The sequence below is a fragment of the Falco naumanni genome, chromosome 5, assembly GCF_017639655.2.
Source record: "Falco naumanni isolate bFalNau1 chromosome 5, bFalNau1.pat, whole genome shotgun sequence".
Classification (NCBI taxonomy): domain Eukaryota; kingdom Metazoa; phylum Chordata; class Aves; order Falconiformes; family Falconidae; genus Falco; species Falco naumanni.
In genome coordinates this window covers 64,407,921-64,427,241 of record NC_054058.1, presented here as the reverse complement: position 1 = coordinate 64,427,241, position 19,321 = coordinate 64,407,921, and the positions used below count along the sequence as shown (strand labels likewise).

Sequence of the window (19,321 nt, the reverse complement as noted above, 5' to 3'; positions counted from 1 at the left end):
AGGTTGAAATCAGCCTTCAAAGCAGTTTCCAACCAGGGATGAAGTTAGAAGTGGCCAACAAGAGCAATCCAGACACATACTGGGTGGCTACGATCATTACAACATGTGGACAGCTCTTACTGCTTCGTTACTGTGGCTATGGAGATGACCGCAGGGCAGATTTCTGGTGTGACGTGATGACAGCAGATCTTCACCCGGTTGGCTGGTGTACACAGAATAACAAGGTCCTGATGCCTCCAGATGGTGAGTTCTGTGTGTTTTGTTAGGGTCATGCTCTGGTATTGGGCTGGTGGTTAATCTCCAGACTTCTAGATGATCTGGGACGGGTACTCTAGATCCTCAGCTGGTGATGCAGACAGGGCCAGGTCCCCTGTCAATGGGTCATTCAATTTGTCAGCCTCTAGCAAAGGCATTTTGCCCTAGTTGGAGAAAACAGAAGGCACTTCTATAGGAAGCTGTCTTAACAAGGAAACTTACTGCTAAATTATAAAGCTGTGATTTTCAGTTAGGGGAGAAAAGTGTCCTATTCTTGTAGGAGGGAAGGAAGGATGGAATTCAGAATGAGAACAAACTAAAATAAGCAAGATCAGTTTGGGTGTAACCAAAACCAGAAGCTGGCTGTGCACTCAAGTGTTTTGCCCTGAAAGTTTAAAACCTTCCATTGCCAGATCCTTTCAGCTTTTAATTCCAGTGGTAGATACACATGGTTAAAGATAGCAAAATTTGATTGTCATAGGTTGGGGCACGTCCTGATTGTCAGCTCTTAGGTGCAGAAAAGCTGAATGCAAGAGCTGTAGGTGACTGGGTGGCTCATGTGGAACAGTTTAATAATAATACAATTTGATCCGTAGTGTTTAAGAAAAATGGTGGGGTTTTTTTTTTTGGCTGTGACACCAGCAGAACAGTTGTGCATCCTTACCACTGCGTAGCTCCAAGCAGAAGCATGCTTGTCATTGTTACTCATCCGTATTCCTGCCATATATCCCATTCATTCTGGAGCAAGGGAAGAAAAGATGAATATTTAGCCTCCAGCTTGTGCATGTGTGTAAGAAAAGTCTCACTTAAGGAGGCTGCTGCTGAAGTTGTTCTTTTGCTTTGTTACATGTGACTGTTAAGAACAGTGTGTGTGGCATGCGGTGTGCGGTTCCTCCTGGTGCAGGTGTTGCCTGACTTCCCATGGAAGCGAGCTGCAGGCTCGGTCTTTGAATAAGAGCTGACATTCCTGCTGTGCGTATGCTGAGCTCTGAGCTGGACTTCTCTTTTTGTTCTGGTCTGTGTATTTTGAATAAACAGAGGATTGATTGCTTAAAGAAAAAAAGAAAAAAAGAAAAAGCAAAAAGGAAGTCTTGAAGACAAATACGGCTGAGAAACCTGTTGGCTTCGCACTAGTAAATTGAGCTGATGTGAAAAGGGTTAGGTGTTTTATTTTACTGGTCTCTTAAACTATATTTTATTACGTGGATGATAATCAATGTTACCAGAAAAGTGTACAGTACTGTAAACTAAATCTCAGAACGTGAGGGTCAAGGGGTAAGAGATCTTATTGACTGTTGTAATAGAAAATAATGATTGTCTTATAACTGGAGGCAATTGCTTTTCATGGAAATGTTGGAATCTGCTCTTTGGTTTCTGGCTACTTCGTGTGAATTGGTTTGCTTGAACGACTGCAAATGTGCAGTGCATCATAGCTCCTTTCTCTGCTGGCTGGGTGATGTAACTCTATACCAGGGTCTTAAATTTGGGCAAGTGCCCTGTTTTGTTTGGGTTTTTTTCCCCACTCCCATTCTTAGTGAATAAACTCTACTGACTATGTCTTAGTATAGTTTTCAAAAAGGGTAAATTAGATGCATTGTAATTTCAAAAGAGATGTAGGCGTTTAAGGGCTTGAGTTCTGTTTTGGAATGAGGCAACTAAAATGCCTGGAGGATTGGAGCCTTCAGGACTTCTCCCACTTGGAAAAAAGAGAGGTCCTAAATATGCTCATGAACGGCAGAGCTCCTCTGGGTGCGCAGCCTCTGGTCAGAGGTGAGGCTTCCAAAAGATCGTAGCTCCCATTGGGACACCACAGGGTGGAAGTTGAATTTTCAGGAGCACCCCTTGTCTTCCGTAGGGAGAATGGAACTCTGACCAGCTTTTAGAAGTAGCTTGTGAGTGCTACACCTACAGCATGCAGGTGTCTGGAGTTTGTCCTGTGCTTAATTGCTTTGCTGATGAGTGAATGTGTCTTAGCGAGCCAGACATCACCGCAGTGCTCAGAGTGGTTTCTGGTGCAGCCTGCCGGATTGGATCTTGCCTTGGTAGAAGAGAAATGGACGTTCTCCACGAACTCCATGGAGGTTTTTTACATCTTTAGCTTTGCCTGCTATTTTGTTGTCAGACCTTTGGAAGAAATGAAAGCCGGTTTCAAATCACATGGACCTGTTTTGTAAGGGCCTGATTCTGCACATCTTGGTTGCAGTGAGGATACCTGTTGGCAAGACATGCCAGTTATCTGTCACTAGGGTTTCATTTTCATCAGGGGCTGAAGGGTTTGGTTCGAAAGCAGATCTGCCGAGAAGGACGTGTTGGATGGGCAAAACACCAGCATCGGGACAGTGCTCCGTCTCTGCTTACGAATCAGATTGGACTGATCGTCATTCATCTTCTAAATGTGATGCCAGACAAGAACGGTACAGAGTGGTAGGACGAAGAATTTCATTAGAGGGGAGAGAGAAGTGAAAAAACGGGCCGGATCCGTTTAGCAAATCAATAGAGCTTGATTTAATGTTCAGCACACACAGAGCTTTTAAGGGGCAGCTGCCAAATAATTATTGTTTATGATCCCAATAGAAGGAAGTCATTTAATTTACAGACTGTTACATGATTATTTATTGGGTGACGTTAGTATTGCAGCATGGTGCCTGCGAGTATAGTGTCAAGCGGTGGTATGTCCTCCCATGACATTATGGCACAGCACACTGGAATAGGACTGCCCAAGCCAAATACTAGAGTTTGCAATAAAATGTCTTGCCTTATGAAAGCAGACGGTGTGAGTGTGTGTGTGTGCCTGTGAGCTTCACCCTCCAGCCCCTCCTTCCCTGCAGGAAATCAAAGGAGTAAAATTGTAGTTGCTTCAAGCTTTGCCATTAATTATATTTTTCTCATTACAAATCGGTGTGTAATTTGAATTGCAAACTCAACTATCCTGGCAGAATAGATCTGTTTACCATTCAAAGCAAAATGAAAATTATTTAAATTAGTTAATATAGAACTCATTTGAATGAATTGGATGTTTATTCATGAACTAGCTGAGGCAAGTGTGAAGCTGTCCTTATGGTCTGTAGCTTTGGCACTGATCAGCTCTAAAGTCACGTCCTGGGACAGAGATTTCTTTTTTTATTGCATATTAACTGTGGTGTAGACCAGTGGGTAGCTACTGCCTGATGTTGCTGAGTGTGAAATTTTCATCCTTTCTGACGAGGCCCCACAGCAATTGTCATTCATAAGAGGAAGGACAACCTGCTTCAAAGTTCATTGACAGTGGCAAGGCTGTGGTGGAATAGCAGGCTTTGTTTTCTGCCCTGTAGGGGTGAGATGTAACAGACTTTCCATCAGTTAGTTAAAATCTCCCCATTATATTAGCATGCATGGAAATGGGGACGGCAGTTATCCCCTCCTGTGTCTTAGCCAAACACTCTGCTCCTCCTCAACGCAGAGCCAATGCAGTTGTTTTTCGGTGTCCTCCATCCCTTGGGATGTTTTACCCACTGAGCATTAAAAATTTCAGTCTGACTAAACTTTCCCTTATTAGCAATTCCTTTAACTGTGACAGGAAAAGAGGTCTCTTGCCTCCTTTAGCCTGTTATTTCCATGTGCTGTTTTCCTTTGTTGATGACAGTTGGGTTCATGAACACATTTACCATCGGGTGGAAGAGCGGCGTGGAGAACCTGACAAGCGTAGTAGCTAAATTATGCATTGTGAACCATGCGGAGAGCAGGAACGTTGTTTGATTGACACGCGGGTGGTTTTGTACAGATTGCAGATTTACAGCTGAGCCAACAGAGCTGAATCTTGCCTGGCACTATCTTAATGCATTCTGGGATGCGCTAAAGACACTGGACGACAAGATTATTGTGTACACTTGTAATTGCCGCGGTGGTTCTGCTTTAATGTTATTGACAGATGGAAATTCAAATAGGGCGTTTCTGTGTGCAGATATGCGTGGTGAGCTTGAGTCTGCTTGCCATGTTAACCAGGAGACAGAGGAGACTGGAGATGTGAAGAAATACAGCAGGGAGAGAACCAGGTCTGTATTTTGATTTTACAATTAACTGGTGCAGATGGGGAAACCTCTGAACACCATCTATACCTGGATTTGGTGATCAAGATGATCAATCATACTGTGATCACGTGTAGGAAAGGGGCTTTTGCTTCTTTGTTACACCAATGTAAGAAGGATTAAAGCTCAAAAGCTTGATCTTGGGGTGAAATGAGTCCCTCTTGCATGGTGCTGAGCCTCATTGAGCTGCTTCATCAAATAAGCCATAAAGAGTGGTGGACCTAGAGCATTCTGCCTGCCCAGGCTTTCTGTGAAGGCCAACATCATCATTTGGTCATTATTTGAAATAGGTTTTCATGTGTCTGTCAAGTCAGGTAAACCGCTACCCTGGATCCAGCCCATAGGAGGGAAATTTAGCTCAGCCTCCAAGGTCCAGCTCTGATTCTGGGCAGGGTATGGGTGATAAAGGAGATAAAATGCATGCCACAGCAGATTGGGTTGCCTTCAAATGACAACTTGTTGCTTTTTTTTTTTTTAAATATTGTTATCCAAATCTGTCATAGAGCCAGATCCTGCTCTTTGGGATCACTGGTAGAAGGGAGGGGAGAAGTGCATCTGGTTGGCCATGTCAAAACTTATGGCTGGAGGACTCAGCAGGTTCTGCACAGTGAAAAGACAATCTGCTGTGTTGCGTTGCTGATCGGCATGCAAGATGTCAGGTGGACGAACAGGTAGTCTGAAGAAATAACTTTGAGCCATTTTTTCCATTTTGCTGGTGCTCAGGGGAAGTCGTCGATTGATGCAGTGGTTAGAACAGGTGCTGGGGCTGGGCTACAGCAGAAGGCAGTGGGTTGGAGAGCAAATGGGGCATGTGGGTTGTGAACAGGAGCAGTAAGGGGAGGTGGTGAGACAGGACAAAAGAGAAGAGCAAGCTCTGAGCAGTCGCTTTCTGCTGGAGGTGTGGGTTTGGCATTGTTCGAGACTGCCTGGGTGCACAGAAGGCTTTTTTTGAGGGGCACAGCTCAGAGTGGTGGTGGTGGAGATGCATGTGGTCCATACACTTGCCTTTCAGCATTGTTCTTGGGGATCATTTGTGTCTGCAAAGGTTGTCCACAGGTTCTTCAGAGAGTGGTACAGAGAATGTTTCTGAAAATAGAGGAGGGCTTCCAGAGCTGCTCTCTAGAAAATGTGATCATGGATTATTTATTTATTTTTTTATCTATCTATTTATTTATTAACTGAAGCCAACTTTCCCCTGGTAATCTCATCCTAGAGGAAATAAAACTTAAACTATGCCTGCAGGCCTGCGATTACAGTGCAGGTAGAGGGATCAGATGGGCAGAGTGGACTTCTCCTTTTATCTTTGTGAGGAGCTGGCTTGCCTCAACCAATTTATCTGAGGTGAGTTTACTTTTCTGCTGCTATAATTGAGAGCAGATCTGGCCCTGGTTTAGCTCTTTCACTGAAGGCTCACCTGAAATATTACTTCCTAAAAGCTTGAGGCTGCAGAAGATCAGTAGGCATTCACTGAGCTTATGCTGTTTTACATCAGCTAAGAGCTGGGCCCTCAAGCCAAGTAAAATGAAACTCGGAAATCTTCTTTGGCAGGTTGTACTGTCAGAGACTGGTTATTTCTAAAGTAGTATACTGAATTGTTTTTTTTTTTTTTTTAATCTTCTTTGCCCAGTCGTTATCCTCTCATTCCATCAAAACCAAGTTTAGACTAATCTAATGTAAATAGATTGCAGGATTTCTTTGTTTTAAATACTGCAAATGACTCCTAGTACAGTGTTTTATGTGTGCTTTTCAAGTTGACTTTAGCAGACTATTAATTATGCAGGGGTGACGTTAGCATAAATAACTAGTCAGCAAATAAATGTCAATTAAATATTCTATTAGCATAGTAGGCAGCTTTATGCCTTGGCATAGAATATTTAGCAGATTATAGTTAACTAGCATATAAAAAATAGCATTTTGTTCTTTGCTCCCCTAATGATAGCAGAAGGGAGGAGAAGAGGGGAGGTAAAAATCATGCCAGCTTTTGCTGAAGAGCTGGGGGTGTTCGGGCTGAAATTTGCCCTGGAAGGAGCCATGTCAGTTGACTTTGGTGTCTCTTGGGAGCTTGCAGCAGCTGGAAATTGCTGGAGCATATTGTGGCTGGGCATCTCCCAGCCAACCCTACGTAGCCCCTTGCAGACTCACTCCCGAGAAGAACATTCTTTCATTACGGCACCCACGGTAGTTTTTCCTTCCCTTCCTTGACGTGACTCAGATCGCTTAGTCTGGGATGTGAAAATCCAAGAGTTTGCCCATTGCTGGTGTGGCATCAGGAATAATGTTTTCTTGGTAGGGAAAATGGTCTTTTCACTCTTGTGTGAGGCTGGAAATCTTTTGCATGTGCTGCTGGCTTTTGTTACTTTCAAAAGACTTAATATTGCCAAGTGAGCCCCTTTTGGGGTAAACTGAGTGTAGCAGGCCCCCACGTGTCCTTTGGGAATATAAGTAACTGTTGAGCTACTGTGCAAATGTGGCACAGCCCGGTTGGTGGGATAGGCTCTGCAAGAAGCTTCAGTTGTAGACTTGGTCAGATCCGGAGTTTTTGAGCATCTCCAGGTCTGCAGGGCTTGAGGTCAACCTTTACTGGTTTGATTTTCCTTTTGATAATATTTTTCTGGTCTAGAGACATACTCACAGAGAACTTTGCAGGGATGCTGTGCTGGCCGGTTTGTAAGGTGGGCTCGGGAGTAAGTGATTTATCCTGTGTTTGTGCTGTGGACCTGGGATGGAGCAGCACTGTGCGGGTGGGAAATGGGGGGTGTGCGCTGCTCTGGCTTGAGCTGGGGCTGATGTGAACGACGGAGGCTATCGAGGGGAAAAATAAATGTTTGGTTAGACATAGGTCCTTTTGTTCAAGTTCTTTGGAAGTGTGGTGGAGGTGGTCCTTAGGGAACGTACCTACCAAGAGGCTCCCAGCCTTGGCTCCGCCGTGACCCTGTGGTCTAGGTGCATGGCCATGGGGTACTGCTGGGCTCTCTGCTAAGGGCAGTGTTTCCCCTGGGATGAAGCTTCATCATCTGAGGTCTCTCTTTGTACGTCTCTATTGAGTTTTTGGTGGAACTGACTTAGAAAAGGTGATTTCCCCCTTCACAATAACCATAAATGCGAAGCCTCTGCTTTGTTCTCAGTATTTTCCTTCAGAAAAAAAAGTTACTGGTTTTTCCCCTCAAAAATGTCTGGGCAGTTGTTTCTGGGATTAAATACCCCAAATGTTGCCTTGACTTGCAGCAGTGCCTTATGGGGTTCATATGTGGGTGCTGGTCCCTCCTTGCCCTTTTGTCTGGGTTAGACTTTTATCTCACAAGGGTCTGGTCTCTCCATGTGGAGTCATCCTGAGATGCTTTCTGCTCGATGCCCCACGAAGTGCTCTGGTGCCTGGGGAACCCAGGCCTTGCTGAGGATCGGGCATTTGAGAAACCAAAGCCATGCAAGATGTTTTAGGTTTCCAGTTAAAAAAAAAAAAAAAAAAAAAAAGCCCAAAGCTTGCACATGAAGTACCCTCTGTTTATTAAAAGAAAGAAAAGAACACACTTTAATCAAAACCTAATTTTCCCTTAAGAAGCCATTTCAGCAGAAACATACCCAGCAAGCCTAGTTTCCAGGGACAACAACATCTGCTTATGTTGTATTTATATTTATTTATTTTCACAAACAAATGGAGTAAGGGAAACAGGAGCAGGCCTGACCAGACAGCCCGTGGTTCAGTGAGGCAGAGATGCATGCGGTGGCTGTGGCCACCAAGGCTGCACAGGACCCTGCAGTGCACCTAAAGTGCCTGCTCAGCATTCGTTTTGCGGTGCTTTTTTTTTATTGCTGAGGAAATTTGCTCAGATTATTTGGGGAAATCCCATTTGTCCTGCCCCCAGATTAGATTATCAGTGCAGCTTCTTAGGGAGGTGACAGTTTCATTGTTGCAGTTGTCCCTGCACAATCCTAACGCAAACGCTGAGTTTTGCACACTTATGGGTGGAAAGTAGTTTCATTTATAAGTATAACCTATCCTCATTCCAGCGCTGCACTGACTGAGTCAGTAAACCCAGTAAAACACTATTATGTGGTTTTACAGCTAACACTGAGGATAATATAGCACTGTTTACACTAGTGTGTTATTAACCCAACTTGGAGCATGGGTTTAATCTGCAGGTTGGCTGACAGCCAAGGAAGGGTTCAGGAAGGGGTTTTGCCGATGGAGTGAGGTTTGATAACAAATGACTTGAACATACCAGTACGAAATGAATGCGCTTTCTGACTGCTTTTCCTTTGCTTGGGTGGACTGTCTGTCCTGAATTTCATTTCTGTGTACGGCTACCGGTGCATGGTGCTTTCCTCCGTAAATGAATGATGTTGCCATTCCCATGGCAGGAACACTGTGAAGTATCAGGATGGTTTGCAGCACTGTTAATGGTCCCTTTTGGGTGGTACAGGGAAGGCTGAACTATTTTAACTACAGCTACTCTGTTAAGATTAAAGCAGCAGCACCTTGTGTACAAGCAACAGTGGAGCTGAGGATCAGGTTTATTGCAATGAAGACTGGAAGCCTAAACCTTTTATAAACAGTCTGGAGGGGGGGATTGGCAAAGGGGTGGTGGGGAGAAAAGCAGTGATTTTCGTGGACTTTGACAAGTTATAAATATATCCTGAGTGAAACCAATAGTGTGGAGCTTTATGAAAGATTTAATGAATAAATATTTCATGCCCACATGGTGCTTCTTCAGTAACGTGTGCTGTCGGTAAAAAGCAATAAACAAAGAACCTCCTTCAGGGTTTGTTTGGGCTTTTAAATTAAAGTAATTTAATCAGCTTTTTCAGTCAAGCTTGATATTAGTTCATTTCTGTACACAGCACTGTACTCAGATCTGTTTGTTTTCTCCTGATACCTGTTCTCCTGCTTGGAAGATGCTTGAATATCAAAGAATGATTTGTTTCATCCTGCCCCTATGGTGTGCATCTGGGTTTTCAAGGCACAGTCTGACTTCCTCCTGTAGCTTGAGGAACCAGCCGTTCTCCACCATCACAGCTGTAGGTGCTACGGGACCCCAGCTGCGGTTTCCATTATCCAGCAGGGAGGTTACTTAAGCACGTAGGTCATTGCTGAATGCAAGCAGGCAGGCGTCTTTTGAGTTTTGGAAGCCTTCAGCACCCGGTTTGCTGCTGCTCTAAGGACAAGAACCAACGAAAAGTGCTCTGGAGTCTGGCTGCATGTGGGCGGCGAGGCTTGCATGCTTTTGCACTGGACTGCAGAGATAAGTGCAGGGCGACAGAAAAGCTCCTCAAGCTCAGGCAGTCGGCAAAGCTGGGGCTTGGTGTGCTCGTGCTGTTGCTTTATGGTTGACTGTCACAACAAATGGCCAGGAGGAGATCAGAAAATGTATTAGCTCTGTGCTCCATGTCTTTGCAATACTTTAAAAAACATCCTCAAAGACCTGGTTTTCCCTTGGGAACAGCAGGACTGTAGCCAATTGATTATTTCACAGCTGGACCATGGAAGTGATGAGCAAATAAGACACAGTAGGGAGGTAAAAGCAAGATCAGAGGGGTAGAGCTAACTTTGGGAAAGCATTGGCAGGCAGGGCTGCTTAGTGAGCTGAGGAACTGCTCAGACTTGGACACTGATGCACCGTTGCATGAGGCAGTGGGGTTGGACACAGGTGCATGGAATGGGGTGTTTCTCAAGCTTCTTCTGCCCTGAAAAGGAGTAAAAGTGCGTTCCCCCCGCCTTCTTTTCACCACAACCACTGCTCTGCAACCACTTGTTTTTGTAGGGGGTGGCTTTGGGTGTTGAAATTTATCCCTCTTGGCTGGATGGAGTACGTCCTCCTGAGGTTTGTGCCACACTATGGGCTGTGACAAAAAAGAGGGGTTGTATTAGAAACTGAGGACGCTTTGCTTGTCTAAACCCATGTAGAGCTATGTTTAATTTATTTTTCTAGTATTATCAGGCAATGTGTGAGATTGTGTCTGTGTAGATCAAAGCCCAACCCCTTTGCACAGCAGAAGGGTTCAACTTTGGCAAAGATTGATGGAGGAAAAACTCCTTGCAGTAGTGCTGAGGTACAAAATTGACTGATGAAGCCCGAAGTGTTGGCAGAACCAATTTCTGCTGCAGCTTCCAACCTCCTGCAAGGAAAGCACATTTCAGTGGGACTCAGGTGCCGTTTAGGATACTCGGACGGCTTAAGATGAGCAGTTGAGACCCCACAGCTTTGCCTTCTGCTGCTTGCAATTCTGGTCACAGTCTGCAGAATAACACTGCAGCTGCTGCTGTGACTAAACCATTGGTTTTGGACCTGACATTTAGTACAAGTTGTGCTGGAGGAACAAAGATACGGGAGGAAGAGTAATTGCAGCACGAGGCAGAGACTGTGAATGAGAAGTCATATTTCCAAGGAAATACTGCAGGAAGAGGCTGTGAGCCTACATCAGGCTTTTCTGTGAGTAGAGATTTCCTTGTTCTTTAGCAGCAGGTGAAATGGAGTCGATTTTTGGAAGGTACCTTCAAGACCATTTTGGGTAAAATTTCACTTTGACGATTGTTGCAAAACCCCACCTGCTATCCATGGCACAAACCAGCAAAATCCTCTTTCCAAGACATTTAAGTGCTGAGGGATGGAAAGATGTAAATTATTTTACAATTAAAGTCCTGATGAAGCTCCTAATAAAAAATGTGGTTGAAGAGACAGCAAGTTTGAGATGTACTGGCCCTGTTGCTCTGTGTTGAGCCACCATTTGACATCATCCAACTATTTGGTACAAACCATGTGAATACAGAACAGAATGCAGAATGGTTGAGAATCTATTTGCTGCCAAGCAGAAGACTTACAGGTATTTTTGTAGACGGTGCGTTGTCATTGAGGAGATTATGTAGAATGTACGTTTTCTGGTTGTGTTTTCATCATAGTATCTTTTAGGTTGGAAAAGACCTTTAAGATCACTGAGTCCAACCGTTAACCTGGCACTGCCAAGTCCACCACTAAACCAGGTCCCCAAGTGCCACATCTACAAGCCTTTCAAATACCTTCAGGGATGGTGACTCCACCACCTCCCTGGGCAGCCTGTTCCAATACTTGACCACCCTTTCTGTGAAGAAATTTTTCCTCATATCCAAGCTAATTCTCCCCTGGAGCAATTTGAAGCTGTTTTTTCTCATCCTATCGCTTGTCATCTGGGAGAAGACACCGACCCCCACCTTGCTGCAGCCTCCTTTCAGGTAGTTGTAGAGAGCGAGAAGGTCCCCCCTGAACTCCCTTTTCTCCAGGCTAAACATCCCCAGTTTCCCCAGATGCTCCTCAAGATATTCTGAGAAACATTAAATATTGCTCTTCATAGCAAAACCAGTGGAAGATGTAGTTTTTCACAGCTTTGAATGACAGAACTTTACTTGGTCCAGGTCTTCTGGGCTAAGCACTTGGCAGTGCATTGGAAACCAGACTTTTCAAACAAAATCTCACTTATGACCTTGGAGATCTCCATACCTTGATATCCAGCAGTGAGTGGCCAGAGTTGTTATTCCATTGTCATCCCGCCTCTCCTGGCACATGTGTTCTGAAGCTGTGGAGTTAAAAAGCCCAGAAACCATAGAAAAACGGGAGGATTGACCCCGAGAGCGTAACAGTGGATGCAAACCACTCTTTTGACATGGTCAACTTAACTAATATCTGGCTGAATGCGTTTCTTTTATACAGTTGTCTTTAAAAATCATTATTTTGAGAGATTTTGAAGTAGCCGTTCTTGGTAATTGCGTATAATTTCCCTTCCCCAGTCTCCTGTAATTTCCCCTGGAGGAGTTTTGGAATGGAAATGCCATCTCAACTGTAAGTCTAGGCCTAGGTAGTTAATGTGCTGATGTAATACGTAAAACATCAACAGCCTTAAATAATCACCATTGGAGGCGTCTGTGGAGACTTAAAAGCCCCCTACCATTCATATTCTGAGTTAGAACTGTGGTTCTGGGTCTTTGTGTCAGAGGAGGAGGTGACTTTGTGCATTGCTGTAGGAGCTGGGAAGGTAAATAGCACAAGAGACTTGATGCAGAGCGTGCCAAAGTTGACGTACACGTATCTTCAGTGGACCTTTTTTGATCAGGTTGAAAATTAAGTTATGTCTATTAGAGCTGAGCCAATGGAGGGTTTTTGGTGCTCTTTTAGGCCAAGGACAAGCCAACGTGTCTAGTCTCATGTCCTCAGCAGAGCGTTCCTTCAGATGCACCTAGGGGCACCTCAGATTTCGCTCGTGAGGAGCATGCATATAGCGAACTTGGGAGGCTGCTAGTGGCAGATGCAAGCACCAGCATGATCCCGAGCCAGCTGTGACTTGCACTTGATTTTTCCCTCATTACGCATGAAAATGTGGGCTCCCAGTCACCGTGGAAGGGACTTGCTTCCCGAAGCAGACCATATGCTCCTGGAGCCTGTGGAGGTAGCTGTTACACAGTGCAGAGACCTAAGTGATGCTCCTAGAAAGCATTTTCCAGATGACAATTAAAAATCAGTTCCTCTAACCCAGATTTCAAGTTCTGGGTCAATTCTGGCCCTTTTGCGTGACATTGGAAAGCTTTTGCTCTGTATTCCTAAACAATTTGTTTCTATGTCTGTGTGTGCTCTCTCATTTCTACTTGGTTTTGGTCACAGAAGAAAAAAACAACAAGCAAATAAACTTAAGGACATGCTGAAACCCTTCCTGATTGATGGTTATTTTGTGTTGTGAGGCAGAGCATCCACCTCCTGCATTTGTAGCAAGAAAAGCTTCCTCCCCATACTGTCTGTGTTGGGAATGGATGAAGAAATGGCAGCATTTTCAGGTCATGGTGTAAAAATGCAGCCACTTCCTAAAGTGCTGGAGTTGATCTAGGAAATGTATCTAGGGAAAATTTTGCCAAACTGAAGAAACCATCCTACTACGTATTATTCAAGTTTTACTGAAGAGGCTCTGCTATGAGGAGTATAGAGCCTAGAGAGGGGGAAATCCTCTAATTCTTTCATGCTGAGCAGCGCTGTGAGGGTCACTGAAGAGTCCCTGGCCACGTGAGGCATCTACAGCCTGAGAATTTGACTACTGAAGCTATGTCTTCTATAGGTAGTCGTGCTTTGCTTCAAGCCATTTTGCTGTTGTCTTTGAACTTGCGGGGCTGGACATCAGTAGCTGGCTCCATTTGGAAGACCTGTTTCTGTAGAACATCTACAAAATTTATTAAGAAACAAAGAAGCCATACCAACTTGGAGGAAATACTGTGATGAAGATGAGATTAAGAGCTTGCAAACCAGCTGAATGAACCATGGCTTTGCACTAAGATTTGGGAGCTTTCAATTCAGAAGTGAAAGCATTTGAGTTCGTCAGAGCATTATCATCTCCAGTCCACATGTTCCAGAGTGATGGAGAAGCTGAAGTTTTAGAATTCAAAGGAGGTTTGGGAAAAGCTGCTGTCATTTCCAGTCCTGTAATACATTGTTATTCTCATTTCAGATGATGCCTTGCATAATGTTCCACGTTGATCTCTGATTCAGATCTAAACTCTTCAAAGTTTGGGGGATGTTTTTGATCCTGGGATTTGTAGTTCGAGCCCTTTTCTAGTTTAAAGTGAGGAAAACACATGTTCAGCAAGCACCAAATGAGTCTTGATGGAGTATTTCTTTGATGATGTTGTGATGATGATTATCTTGTGCATAGGATGTTAAGCACTTCATGGGGCATGTCTGTGCTCAGACTGTACCATTAATTTCGGGAAGGATGCATGATGAATGTTCGTAAGGCCCTCCAGGTTCTGATTTGTGGTGCTTACCTCACACAGCCGAGAAGCTCCAAAGTGATTAAATGGGACTCGATCATTGGAAGCTGGCAATACAAAAAAAGTTATGCATTAATTAAATAAAATTATTTAATAATAAAAAATTAATTGCGGGATGCACTGCAAAGTGCAAAATGAGTTTGGGTTTGTTTGTTTTTTATAAAACACGTGTTTCTGCTTTGGGGGTGTTAGAACGTGAAGTCACGATGGATGAGGCTTGTTGGCTGTTTCCATGAGAATCTGGGAGTGTGCTGGCTCACTCTTGGGTCGTGGGGATGATAAGGCTTCCAGTATTGTCCCGTGCTCTGGGCGTGAGCAGTGAGGTGTGGGGAGAACCATGGGCAAATCCTTACATCACACTTAGTGCATCCTGCTTTGCTGTTTGTTCCTTGCAGCACTGTTCCTCACCAGCTCGAGTGCTGTGGTACCAGCCTCCTGCCTGAGCCCTGCCAGAGTTTTCCCACAAGGCATCCCTCTGCCTCTCATCTCTGAGGTGCATCTTTGCCCTTGCATTGAGGGTCCAGGCTGAAACTAATAATGGCTTGTTTTTTCTTTCCAATCCCAGCTTGTGCCTTCAAAAGTCAGCACACAGTTTGACTGCCAGTCTGTGGCCATAGAGCCAGGGATGTATTTGACCTGTATGTAGCCATAACACCTAATAACCTTGGATAATGCGAGGCTGGATGCTTACATTTTAGATAGGTTGTGTAGACTGAGGTGAATCTAGACTTGCAGTGCCTGTGTAAAGGCAGAAGAAGTGAAAAAAGGTGCTTTTGGCTATTCTCTGGGTCTCATGCATATCCAGTGAATTAGATAATAGAAAAAAAACTTTAAAACATCAACCAAAACTTCCATCCTTTTAAAAAAATTTTTTTTAAATATAGCTATAATGCTTTGAATAAAGCTAAAATAAATAGAGCTAAGAAAGAGTTGTCTTAATTACTCTTCTGTAGTGTATTAAACAATACAATGCATGTAATAAACTGCAAGCATCATGCCTGCTAATTCTCATTTTCCTGTGGAAGATGGAAAAAAAAAAAAAAAAACAGCCCACCAAACCAAGTGGATTTTGTGGACATTGAGTCCCTCTGTATGTCTTCTGTGTTTTGATGCTTTTGTTCGTAGCAGATATTTGCTGTGGACTGCTGGCATTGCCACGGAAGGAAGGTAATTGTGCAGTGAACTGGTTTATGCTTTATGTAAGAACATTGTGCTGCTGTAAATTTGTTGCATTTTACAGAGCTGTCTCCAAAGAATAGCCTTCAGAAAGCAGCCACGGGATTTAGAAGTGAGAAAAGGCACTTAGTATGTGAGATAATTGGATGGAGTTTGGAGGTGTGAGGTCGGAACCTTAGGCACACGATTTATACTGCAATGACATCCCCTTCCAGAATGGCCCATAACTTTTAGGTGCTGTGATGCCGCAGAATCCATTTGGGGCTGGCCTGTGAGGTGCCAAAGAGATAGGGCATAAAGTGCCTCTCGTGTCCATCTGCAAAGGTGAGCCAAGGGAAGAGTGTTTGGTGTTTGGATCAGGATCAGGTAACCTCCAGATCTCCTTTCCTCCACTAGCTCTGCTTTCTGGCATCAGAGAGAGCTGGCACAGTGCAGTGTTATGGGAAAGACCCCCCTGCTATTTGTAACAACTATTGGCATGGGCCAGCCCCTGCCTGACGGTGGTCAAAGGTACTAATTTAGGGTATAAACCAAGCTGATGGCTATATTGCAATAGTTCTGGCTATAGGTATGAATGCTGATTTGGATGGGGATTTATCCAGGAATTGCTGCGTTTCGCTTTGTAGACATACCTTTTTTCCTCTTTCTAAATTTCTCTTCTGGAACTAGTACACAGGGAGCATACGAAGTGCTACATGTGAGCTTTACCAGGCTGGCGATGAGCAAGCAGCACACATACACCCTCCCCAGTGGCTTTGGAACTTTAAAATCATGATTTTGCAAAGTGTCTGTACATCTCTGCCTGCCTGCGACAGCACATCTCGGTGCCTGCAAAGATGACTAAATGATTTCTCGGCTTTCACCCGGAGAGGCTGCAGTTTGGAACTAAAGAGCTGTGCAACTGCCTGCAAAGTGCAGTTTTGTGCTGGGAATGTGGGGTATGTACCTGTGCCTCATACAGGCGCACTCATAACCTGTCTCCTGAGGTCACACTCTGAGGTCTGTTGTCTGGGCTGCTTCTGAGCACTTTGGTTAGGATGCTGATTTTGCCTGGATAATGAAGGTCTGAAATTTTATTTATTTATTTATTTTAATCTCTATGGGATAAAAATGGATTTAGAAATTACAATCAAAATACCAGATCCCCCGCACCCCACCCCAGCCCTGATTGCTCCTGGACTGCTGATTTGACAAGGCGTTCATTAAGACTCCTGGGTCTAAAGATTGGGAGTTTGAGCTCTCATCGCACAAGATGTGTCTCTTCTGCACACTGAGCATGGCGCTTAATGCAAGCGGAGGAAAAAATAATCAAGGAATGTACGTGGAGGCTTGGGGTTAAGTGGCAAGAACTGCGGAGTTGGGATGCTCATTTTCACAGTGAGCCGTCACCCTAATGGACATTGATACTAATGATGGAGGAACCCCCATGGTTATATGGTTTGTTCAGAGCTTTCAAATGCTGGGCATTGCCTGGCTTTCAGAAATACCTTTCAGGATCTCTGTCTGTGTGTGTACATGTCTTGAGACCATTTCAGTCAGCCATTCCTGCTTAACTTCAAAGACTGTTGTTGATAAAATGAAATTTAGTTACCTTGTACCTAGAATTGAATTGGGCAAGGAGCAATGTTACTGCTACACGTAAAGAATTTCTGTTTAGGTAAGAGTGAAGGTAAGACATTTTGGAGAAGCAGAAACCGCTGACTCTGAGTGAAACACTGTGACCTTTGTAGTTATGCATCAGGTTTCCTCCTAATTTATTGCATCGGTAACCAAGAATAAAATCAGATGTTTTTTACCATGTTGGATACTATAGCAAGATCAGAATAATCAGCCTTCATTCATGCCTGCAGATACAAGAGAACAGATAACTGACCCAATTAAAAACATTTGTGTCTGGAGGACCTTTTGCGTTCCCAAGTAAGTTGCCAGGCAGCTGCTCTTCTCAATCCGTGGTGCTGCAATGGGGATGTTTCTGTTGTTAGGTGCCTAGTCTGGATGATAAGGTTTCCGAATTGTGTTCCAGGTGAAAATAATGTAACAACACTTTAAAAAATAGAGTTGCACATAGTAATTGAATACCACCCTGTTGAGGCTGGATGGCCACAGGTGACATTTTGTTGCACTAAGGGACCAGGTGAATGGATCCGTTGCATCCCTGCAAGGCCAAGGGTGGGAAGCGGTGAATTCCCCTGACCTCTTACCATCTCCCACCTGTGTCTCACCTTCCCTCCTCCCCTGTGCCTGTACTCCCAAGGGAGAGCAGTGCTGCATCTCAGTGGTCCCTGGCTGCACTGTGTTGCTTGAACTTGCATGAAGTCTTCTTACAGCAAAGGGACATGATAAATGCAAACAGAGCTGATAAATTCGCTGCTGTTCTTTATCTACATAATCTGATTGCAATTGATAGGTAACGCCACCAAGACAGAGCAAAGCTGCTTCTCATTATCAGTGCACCTCTCCTTTTTATCCCTTTGTTTTCTTTTAAATAATCCGGTGCAAGTAGGGTATTGACTTTACCTGAAGGGAAGTAATTAATCACGGTACTTATGAGCAGATCATATACTGCAGGTTGCATGCAGGATGGGTACCTGAGGCTGGTGTACTCAGTCAGTTGAGGCAGATGGATGCAGGTTAGCAGTACGTAGGTAACCATGCTGTTGGGATTTATTGGGCAAATTTCTCTTCTGATCTTGAGCAGTTTAACTTGCGAGCAGAAAGCCATAGCAGCAGGCGCTCTGGAAGAGTGTGCCTGTTTCCAGAATGTTGCGTTTGGGGTGAAGGCAGCTGAACCTACTGCGTGGAAGTGCCTCAGCAGCTGCTGGTGGTGACCCTCCTGCCAGTTATTTCTTGCTAGGCAAAGTGTCTTGCTAGGCTTCCTGAGTGGCAGTGGATTAACAGAGAGGATCGCTGCAACATCTTGCATCATTCATAAAACTAACCTCAGTGCAACAATATCCATTCACCCTGTCCGCACGCTCTGATGCTTTTCTCCCACAGCATCCCACATCCGTGCCCTTTCCTCCTGCCACCTGTAGTTCCTACAGCTGGGTTGAAGACATAGCACAGGCCAGAGCAAGCTTCAAGAAATGAAAAGCAACTCCCAAACCACCCGCTGCTTTTTTTATTGTTAAAAAGATAACAGTTAATTAAGGACTGGAGAAACCCAAGAGGAACAGTGTGCATGTCTGTGAAGGGCTCAGAGGATGTTAACAAGTAATGTCTCCTGTGGACAGTGAGACATTTTTTTTGCACGTGAACTTGCCTGTTTTGACCTAGAGAGCATAAGTGGATCATTTCTGGAAACCTTGAGTGGCAGCAGGAAGGATAACAGTTGCATTGCACTGAAATTGAGTATAGTTGCATAGAAAAAACTGTAAGGGAGAGAACCTAAAGCGTGTGCTCATGCCTTTCTTTGGGTTTTCTTCCCTTTACTTTTTCTAATCAATGCGTGCTCCTGTGTGCAGAATTGGGTATGCAAGGATTAAAGTCTTTGCACTGGCCCTTTCTTAAGGCCATACAAAGTGCAGCATGGGTAGTCTTGTCTTCAAAATGGGATTGGAGTGTTTTGGGTAGCCCAAAAAAACAAAGCACACCAAGTTATTTTGAAGACAATTAAAAATCATGAAGAATATTCTTATTATATGAAGCAACCCATGTGGGCTGAAGAAATAACATTAACTTGAAGTTTACACATTTTCTGTTTTGTTTAATAAAAATTACTAGATAATTAATAGTTACAAGAGCCAGTAGATCAATTGATAGCTTAAAGCAGCATCTTCTAACCGTGTACAAGGCTGGCTCATTCTCCTGCAGATACCACGCTTCCTTCTAGCATCTGTTTACTAGCCTGTTTAAATTCATATGAGTGGGACCACAGTGTACTGCTGACTCCAGGCGTGTATTTTGAGCACATGTATCCTTTGATGGACAGTTGCTTATAACTTCTGGTTTCCATGAAAATCCCCTGTTTATAATATTTTCTTTGAAGGCTTTCCCTGTTTAAGACAGGTGTATATAAGGTGATGCCTGAGCTCTGAAGTTGTTATCT

The 19,321-nt window shown here is 44.1% G+C and overlaps 1 protein-coding gene across 1 annotated transcript in view; it reads left to right on the top strand.

The window, feature by feature from the left end:
- Window positions 1-19,321, top strand: part of SFMBT2 (Scm like with four mbt domains 2) — a 122,907-nt gene that overhangs the window by 23,942 nt on the left and 79,644 nt on the right. The window contains exon 4 of the mRNA XM_040595859.1: window positions 3-243. Within this exon, the coding sequence (XP_040451793.1) occupies window positions 3-243 (241 nt within the window). The remainder of the gene's footprint in view (window positions 1-2; window positions 244-19,321) is intronic.